The sequence below is a fragment of the Alosa alosa genome, chromosome 13 (assembly GCF_017589495.1).
Source record: "Alosa alosa isolate M-15738 ecotype Scorff River chromosome 13, AALO_Geno_1.1, whole genome shotgun sequence".
NCBI classification, from domain to species: Eukaryota; Metazoa; Chordata; class Actinopteri; order Clupeiformes; family Clupeidae; genus Alosa; species Alosa alosa.
In genome coordinates this window covers 5,403,161-5,412,812 of record NC_063201.1, presented here as the reverse complement: position 1 = coordinate 5,412,812, position 9,652 = coordinate 5,403,161, and the positions used below count along the sequence as shown (strand labels likewise).

General features: G+C 41.5%; 1 protein-coding gene across 1 annotated transcript; it reads right to left on the bottom strand.

The window, feature by feature from the left end:
• Positions 1 to 3,561: 3,561 nt before the first annotated feature.
• On the bottom strand, positions 3,562 to 8,006 carry LOC125306153 (interferon-inducible GTPase 5-like). Its single transcript, XM_048261344.1, has 2 exons — positions 7,922 to 8,006; positions 3,562 to 5,611 (listed from the first exon to the last, which is right to left on the bottom strand). Exon 2 carries the CDS (start codon positions 5,602 to 5,604, stop codon positions 4,372 to 4,374), a length of 1,233 nt encoding a protein of 410 aa, XP_048117301.1. The 5' UTR covers positions 5,605 to 5,611; positions 7,922 to 8,006; the 3' UTR covers positions 3,562 to 4,371.
• Positions 8,007 to 9,652: the final 1,646 nt, after the last annotated feature.

Below are 9,652 nucleotides of genomic sequence, written 5' to 3'. Positions count from 1 at the left end.
ATTAACAATCCAATGGGACTTCTTCACAAAGAGTGAAACAATTTTGTTATTATATTATCATACAGTGTTTTAAACTGTTCTGGGCTGGGCAGAAACCTAAGTAGACAAGGGCATTTTTTATTTCTGTTTCTCACCATAATAGCCCTTATTAGACATTGTTTTAGAATAAAATAAAAAACTGCTTTGGACTATATTATATCGTTGTTTTATTGTTGCACTCAATGTGTCTGTTTTACAATTATTCTGTTAATCAGGATGTGGGCGTGCGTGTGTGTGTTTGTGACATATTTCTCTATGTATTTTCTTGATTTTGGATTCAGTTATTATTATTATATACTAACAACTTCACATGTGGGAGTGTATGGGTTGCATGTATTCATGTAGAAGAGCAGGGAAGTGAAAATAGTGCAGCATGAAAAAGTAGCAGCATTGGTGGTTCAGTGGTAGAATTCTCACCTGCCACAAGCCCGGGTTCGATTCCCGGCCAATGCAGCAGCCCCTTGTGGAGCAGCCATGGCCTACTGCTTAGCGCTTCGGACGTGTAACCGGAGGGTTGCCGGTTCAAACCCTGACCAGTAGGAACGGCTAAAGTGCCCTTGAGCAGGGCACCTAACCCCTCACTGCTCTCCGAGTGCCACTGTAGCAAGCAGCTCACTGCGTCAGGATTAGTGTGTGCTTCACCTCACTGTGTGTTCACTGTGTGCTGAGTGTGTTTCACTAATTCACAGATTGGGATAGCCTAAATAAAAGATTAATGCAGCTATGGCGTCTATTGTATTATGAGTAGTCTACTGTAATGAATCAGGCTAACATTAATTAAATGTTGTATTACTGCAATGCTGTAGTACAATCCGACAGGGGCAAGATATTCGCCTATCCTATGTTCCTGCAGAAGGAAGTCACACTCAGCTATCAGTCATCCAATTTTTTTTCTATATGGATGTTGTCTGCAAATAGATTAGATTAGATTCGATTCAATTCAACTTTATTGTCATTGTGCAGAGTACAAGTACTGTACAGAGACAACTAAATGCAGTTAACCAGAAGTGCAAAAAAGCAGAAAAGTGCAATGTGAACAGTATAGACAGGTAGTGCATTATGAACAGTATGACATACAGTATAGTGCAGGGTAGAGACAGTAGTATACAGTTAAGAGGCATGGTTTACAGTAAGGATATGTGCAGTGTTAGCCTAGAAATCTAGACGCACCCTAGTGGCAGCGGTAGTCTAGCAACTCTCCATTGGCTTGCAAGCTGGAAAAATGAAACTTCGACCAGGCCAATCACATCGTGTATAGAGTCGGTAGGCGGGCTTAGGCCTAATGATGCCAGAGTTGCGATGGTTCGGCGTGAATTCCCTGCTACTTGAAAACAAAGAAGATGGATGCTGCTGCTGGCAAACAGTGTGACACGAATTAAGCTTTGTTTAAGTTGGCAAAGTTTGAACAACTAGCCAACTAGCTCCACTGGTGGGAAAAGCATGGGTTGTAGCGCTTTCCTATTGCGTGCAGAGGGAATTTGAAAGACAACCGTTTATCCCGCCCCTCGGACTGAGCACTGCGAATGGTGAGTCCCCGGACCCTACATCTTGATGTGGGTCTGGCTCGTCAGGCTAGTGCAGTGTAATAACAGTAACATTATAAGAGCAGAATAAATATGGATATGTGCAGTTTATTAACACTAACATTGTAAGAGTAGTAAAAATTGGTTGGTTGTTTCCAAGGTGCAGAGTTGGAGTTCAGTAGGGGTGACGGCCGCAGGGAAGAAGCTTCCTCTGAACCTGCTGGTCTTGGTGCGGAGAGCCCTGTAATACCTCCCGGAGGGGAGTGGTTGGGGTAATATCGATCTTATGTGAACACAGTTGTTGAAGCTTGGCCAGAGTACAGTAATCTCTTAGCCATGAAGCCCTTATTATCTGTTCCTTATGCCAAAGCACATGGGATGAAGTGTGAGGTCATTCTGTACATCTTTGTGTGTCCTATATCCTTTTATAATTCACAGGGCAGTTGGCAAGGTACTCGTTTATTGAAACATATTATACCTCTGTACAGCTCATTGGATTACAGACTGTGACATGATAAAGCATTGTACAACTAAGTATTAGAAATTAGTCTTAGAAATAACACTGAATGGCGAACAGAGCATATTTTTCAGAAAAAATGTTTTTAAATATTGCTCAACTGGATATTTTCTACATAAGCCATTTCTGACAGTGAAACAATGTTCTCAAAACACATCTTGTACTAACATGGATATTATTAGTAATGAAATGTTAACTTTTTTTTTAAAGGAGAATTCCGGTGTGATATTGACCTAAAGTGTATTGAAACATGATACCGAGTGTGAACGTATGTCTCATAGCCCATCTCGGCTTGTCCCCTGCACTCCAAAATCTGAATTTAGTTAGCCGATGCTACCAACAGCTTTTTCAATAGTGGTGCTTCGGCATCAGGCTAGCCATGCAAATAAATCACTGTTTTACACCCATTTACGAGGCTCAATGTATCTCCACACTTCATTGGTAGACTTCCGAGGGCCCTGACATTTAAAACGAGACATTGAGAACTTTGAAAAAGCACTGGTAGTTTACTTACAAGACGATTTATACAGACAGTATCTTCACGAAGTTTAGCGTTTGCAGCCATCTTGAATTTAGTCACGATAAGTGACTAGTAAATAATTCAGTGGAAATGCATGGATTCCAGTTGAAAACTAAAAATAATCCAGTTGAAAACTGGAATCCATGCATTTCCACTGAATTATTTTTGGAATCTGATCCCTTATCATACCTGTTTATTCTTACTCGTTGCTCGACTTATCGTGACTAAATTCAAGGGGCTATGAGACATACGTTCACACTCGGTATCATGTTTCAATACACTTTAGGTCAATATCACACCGGAATTCTCCTTTAACGTAAGGTGTACAACCAACTAATGTCACTAGACATTGTGATGACAGTCCCGGCGGCATGGGGGGGGCAGGCTCGTCCTGGAAATCATCTGTGCCCGCCCTGGACGAGCTTGGCTGCTCCAATCCCAATCCCATAGATTGAACACTTATTAAATGTAGGCCTATATTATACGTTTGTCAATCTAGCAAGTAGCAAATAAAACTTGTAAAATCTGTATTATTCCGTAGCTAATCAATCAGGAACATTAGGTAAGCCCATCACCTAAATGGAGAGGAGGTTACGTGGCGCAGTCTACTTCACTTCTGCACTAACCCCTGTCATTCGATGACAAATTAGCTAATCGGCTCGCAGGTAGGCTATATTTCATATCGTAGTTAGTAGAAGTAGGCCAAGTAGTTTCTGGGTTTGTTTGATAGCGTTAACCTTTACTGTTTTTTTCTTCTGACCTAGTCGGAGAACAGGGAGCTTGTTACCACTCCAGGGCCGAAGTTATCCGTAACTTCGGGGCTAACTCCCTAACACTCTATCTTAAAGTGGTTAGCAAATGAACGAGGATTTTGGTTTTATCTGCGGATTTATTTTTGCATTATTTTGAATATGACTAGCTCCAGTCTCAACAGCACGTCTACTTTTTCCACACGCATCTCAGTTCTAACACACATATCCCCTCTCGCTTTCTCTCTCTCCATCCCTGCGTAATATTGTTGCACTTTTAGCGCTAGGGGTTGGGGGCTGGGGCGATATAACCAAAACATTTAGAAATTCCCTTCTCCTGTCCCAGCACTTTAAAGCACAACAAGAGATTTATCAAATAATGTTTGGATTTATTTACAAACGCACAGGAAGCATTAACATGAACTTTAGCAGGGGGAAAGACCAAAATAATAAAGCAACCATATCTAGTTATTCAGAGTGGAATTAACTTACCTCAAAACAAAAGATAAAATTAACAATATGAACTAACCTCACTCCCTAACTAGCCAAAAAAACATAAACATAAAAGTTGGTTAGACAAATCAAATGGACAATACATCCATGAATGTAAAGTGTAACAATTAAGGTAATAAACAAACAAACAAATATGACTTTGGATGTAACAAAATGCATATAATGAGTCTAACAGAAATGCACAATATTTAGTATGATTGATCCTACCATGTTAAGTGTGAGGAGAAAACAGACATTGTTATTCATCTTTATTGTACCTACTGTAGTATATATCCTTGTGTCCCAGAAGAAACTGATGCAAATGCAGTATTTGAGTGTTTATGACCACACATTCACTTGTAAAAAATTTGATCTTCAGAGATAATGTCAAACCTATTCCAGTCCACAACAAAAATTCTTCCAGTGCCCTTTGCTTGGATGCATTTATTACAATGTAACCTCAATTACATACCCATGGGATCCCCCTGGATTTGTGCTCAGACATCTCTATCTCAGTTATGGAATCTCCACTTAGTGCAGTTGTGCTTTTTCCAGCACAGATTTGCCGTCATTTTCCATTTCATTGAGGCCTTTGTTGAGCAGATAGTGCATGATGGGCACAGACATGGCTCCAGCTGGTAGCTGTCCGAGGGGGACTGCGCCGCTCATGAGCCCTTTGAGAGTCATGATAGTGGCCATTGAAGGCGTTGCGAGCAAAGACCTCACCGCAGCATGTGTGACTCCATCATTAAACCTTGATTTAATTTCAGCTTTTAAGTCCATCGTGTTCAGTTGCACTCTTGTTGCAAGCCTCTGCAAAGAGCTATCCTCAAGCCCAAAAGATCTGAAAACACTTTCTAGAAATGACAAGATCATTCCATAATCACATGCCAGTGTAAGACCTGGGACAGGAACCACAGCTATTGCACCAGAGCCAAAGGCTGTGAGCCAGATCATCTTCTGTAGGTGCCTCTTCTTCCTCTGCAATACCTCTAAGGAGTAGACTGGTAGAGAAAGGACAAGAGCATGTTTCTTTGTTTCTGGGAGTTCTCTCTCCAGGGTGTCAATCAAGTTGTTGAAATCATAATCGTTGAAATTAAAGGAGGATATCAGAAAAACCTTTGGGTTTCCAACACTATTCAAGTTCTTTTTACAGTCCTCTCTGATCTTAGATAACATCCTTTCCTTGTTGTAGTCTCTTCTGTTTTTTTCTGCATTGATGTCGTTGTCGATCTTTGAGCGAATGAAATAAAACAGTCGTCCCTTCTTCTTGATCGCTTTGGCCAAGCTAATGTCATTCTCTTTGAATCTCTCTGAAGTGACGATGATGAAGAAGTCATAGCGTTCAAAATGGACATCAGACAGATACGTCTTTGCTTTAAATTTGGGAGTACCAATACCTGGCAGATCCCAAATGGTGACATTTGGCATTGTGGGATGCGGGTATTGTGTCGGCTTCATTGTGGTCTCTGTCACTCCCGTGTCAGCTGCTCCCTCATCATCGTTACTCAGACCCCGTATGGCGTTCACGAAGGTGGACTTTCCTGCTCCTGTATTTCCAGTGACACCTATGTTGAGTGTCACATGATCCAGAGTCTCAAAGTTTTCTTTAATCTTCTTTACTGCAGCATCTGATGAAGACTTTTTGAATTCTTTAACACATTTTTTAGTTTCCTTATCATCACTTAACCCTTTAGCGCCTCCATCTCCATAGATGTCAAGAATCTCAATTTCAGACTCTTCCACACTTAACCCACCTGACATGGTGGCTCTGAAAACATATGAAGAATTATCATCAGACATGTTTTAGCTTAAATGCTATTTTATACTGTGGAACTAATACAACAAAATGTTAGAAAGGATACTTTACTTAAAGGTGATATTTGCTTGCTCTTAACTGATTATACCAGCTGGACTGGAAAAAAATAAATAGTTGTGTTCATCAGGTCCCGGGACACCCATCTGAGCCTCCATGGACCATGTCAACAGTAAATGAAATGAAAGGCCTACAATCTTCTATTTCTTGAATTTTCCCTTGGGGATCAATAAAGTATCTATCTATCTATCTACAACTAGGCTCCATCCTAATATTATACACACATACATACTGTATACATAGCCTAAACGCGCACGTTAAACATTATGATGCTCCGGACCTTTGCATGAGGAAATTTTCCGTAACTGGACCTCGCTGAAGATTAATTGAATACCCCTGTACGGTCACTAAATGTACACATAAATTATTGTATTGTATGGCCCCCCATGAACGAAAGTTCATGAAACTTGACATGCATTCGGAGGGTGTCATAATGATCCTACACTTTCAATTTCGTGCAGTTTTGACCATGTCAGCTAGAGATATTGTGATAAAAACACCTAATTTTTTGCTTTTTTTATCTAGGTGGCCCCTGGGTTGACATGGCCCCTTAAGACCAACATACAAAAAAAGGTGGTCCTCCTAGGCCCTACGGTTCTCGAGATATTCACAGAAAACTGTCAGCTACACCTACAGGCCAGTTGGTGTATACTAACATAAATTAATTTATTGTGTGGCCCCCCATGAACAGAATTGACCTGTCGCTAAGCTCCGCCCCCCATTGTGACCGTGTGAAAACTCGGACAAACAAACCAGACTTGATTAGAAATACATTGTGGACAATGGCAGCTGACAGTATATGAAAGCAGGCTTTGAGTCCCTCCAGGAGCTATCAAAAGGGACTTAATAATGCTATGGAGGGGTGTATTCAAAACTTTGGAATACATACGGTGACAAACAGTTGTGGCGAGTAGCCGTGCAAATCACTGTGCAAAAACCACTGACGTTAATGCTAGCTAGCTAGCTAGTGGAAGATTGATACTAAGATATGTTAGGTTACGTTAATATTTGATGTAGTAAGAATATAGTAGTTGGTTAATGAGCATTTTCATCTTGGGATTTAACAGGGAACCTGTGCCCACGTTGTTGGCTTAGTAGCCTACATTACGTCGAGCTGTTGCAAACGCGAGAGAGACGTCCTGTAGGCTACTGTTGATGAAAATATACCCCGTTTTCTAGCCTATCGGGGTACCCGGCTATCAGTATTACACGTCCCCCATGCAAAACGTTTGACCATGGTTATCCGTCGGGGTTTTATGAGTTAATAAACTCCATAAATAACCATTAATTTGTCATTTTATGCCTCCTCCCTGTTGTCTCCTGTTGTTTCCAATGGAGTTGTCCGAGTTGATGTCCGAGTCCCGTTGAAGCTGGACTGTTATTGGCTCATCAGCGTTCTAAGGGTGGCGCTTAGCGACAGGTCAATTCCACGAAACTTGGCATGCATTCAGAGGGTGTCATAATGATCCTACACTTCCAATTTCGTGCAGTTTTGACTATGTTAGGTCACAGATACCTGCGATTACAACACCTCTTTTTTACTTTTTTGTGTTTAACTAGGTGGCGCTATACATGAAACGAGTGGTTATGGAATGGGTTGACATGGCCCCTTGAGATCAACATACAAAAAAAGGTGGTCCTCCTAAACCCTACGGTTCTCGAGATATTTACAGAAAACTGTGTCTGCCCTACCCTCCTTTCGGGGGGTCCAGTCCAGCGGGGGGGCTACAGATCAAAACGAAAAACGATGGTTCCATGCTATCCATGTGGGGTTACATGCCCACCAAGTTTCGTGTACCCCGGTCTTTCAGTGTCCCGGGAATCCTTGATGGAAATTTGGCCATAAAAAAAAAAAAAAAAAAAAAATCTGACTTTGCTTCGCTGCACGGCGTCATAATAATGTGCTTAAACTAACACCGCTGACTTATTAACACAGTTAATTAACAATTAGCACAACATCCATTTATTTCATTTTGATGATAAACTACATTTTGGTAAGATATATACAGCAAGAATAACACAATTTGGCTTAAGCAATGTGTTGATGTGTCAGTTGATGATAAGAGACAAATATACAGTATGTCAATATATCACTGGTAAGTCATTTGAATAGTTTCTTGCAATTAACCTGAATACTTTGGTTGTAAATAGATAATAGATCATTAACAGATCATTATACAGTATGACCAAAATGTACAGGCTTACCTTGTGAGAAACTCGTCAACAAGCTTCCACTCACCTACCAAACGAACTTCCACTTTTTATCAGATATCTTTAACTGGGGGTGGAGTCACTGAATATCCTGTGGTTTTATGTGACATAGATTGCCTGATATCTTCCTATACAGTATATACCATAGACTGTATATATATAGAACTGGACACTGTGGTTGCATTCAGCAGTGTTCTATGGAATTGAAGCCGCCGTATACAGTATATACAGTCTATGGTATATACCTCAAGAGCATTTAGTTGCATTCAGTTAAAATGGCAATGCTCACGGCTCAAGTCATGGTTTAAAAAATGTTGCTCAACTGGATATTCTGTTTCCCGACAATGATGCTTGAATATAGTTTCCTGAAAACATTCCTGAAACACCTTCCACAAAGATGAATATCAGTGACATCTGCCTTCAGGGACATGCAGAGACCTTTGGTGGGCTAATTTAAAAAGGGGCACAAGGAACAAGATTTTTAAACATTATGCCAACATAATTTACAGTTCAATCTGTTAAATTATAACAATCCATATTCAAACAAAATTCAACATGGAATCTTACAACAAAACCATATCATATTATTATCATTGTACCTCACCACACACATCTAGTGTGTGTGTGAGAGAGAGAGAGAGAGAGAGAGAGAGAGAGAGAGAAAGAGAGTGTGGTCAGAGATCCAATGTCTGTTTACTGCCTTTCTTTCTGATTTTGTCTCCTGTGTTCATGAGGCACTGCACTGCAGAATTCAATATTATGATTCATAAAAGAAAACATCAGCTTCACACTGCAACTGTATAAATAGCAACCTGAATTGAAATTAATCTCAAAATATAGAGCTGATCTGTTTCGACCTCACTCTGACCGTCACTACGGTCTAAAAAAGGAATGATCACCTTCGTTCTGCCTATCACCGAGACCATATGTCAACAAAGTCATGCCCATGACCTCCGAAGCAGAACGACTTCGAGCTTGTAAATAGCGAGGAGATTGCTCGGTTCAGTCTCTCACCTTGATCGCCTCATCTGAGACCTGTGATACATTGAGTACGTACTTTCACTGCTTTTCTTGCTTTGACTGTGTTTGTTAGTCTGCATGTGGCAGTAACCTGTGTTTTTTCAGGAAACTTCGTTTAACTTTGTTTAACTTTGTTTAACTTGTTGGCGCCTTTCCTGAGTTCACCCCATACCGCACGGCGGAGGGGCTAGTGTGAGCCTGCTGCCTGCAGCGAGCACTGCTGCGGGCCGCCCGTTTCAGTGTTATTTTCCTTTTGTGTGTGCCAGGTTTCGGGTTGTTGTTTGTTAACTACTGTGTACCTTATCTGGCTGTTCGCGGCTGGATTGGGCTTGGTGTGAGCCTGCTGGGTGCGTTTGCGCACCGGCGTGGGCCACCGTTATTATTTCTGTTTACTGCTCTGGCAGCCGGAACCTGTGTGGGCCTGATCAGCGTATGTGCTCGGCCGCTTAGGCGCTAATGTTACTGTGTGCTTCTTGTTAGCTTTGTTGTTGTGTGCTAGGCTACTTGCAAAAGGTAAGTTTAGCTGTTTGTGTCTGCTAGGTGCAGTCTGCTTGCGAGGTGCGGGCTGCTGTGTCTTTTCTCCAGTTGTCCACTGGTGTACGTCGGCGCGTGCGTTCGCGCACTGGTGGCCGCCTTCTTTGTGTATCTGTTGTGTACCCCGTCGCTGCTGTCCGCAGCTAGCTGGGCCAGTGTGAGCCTGCTAAG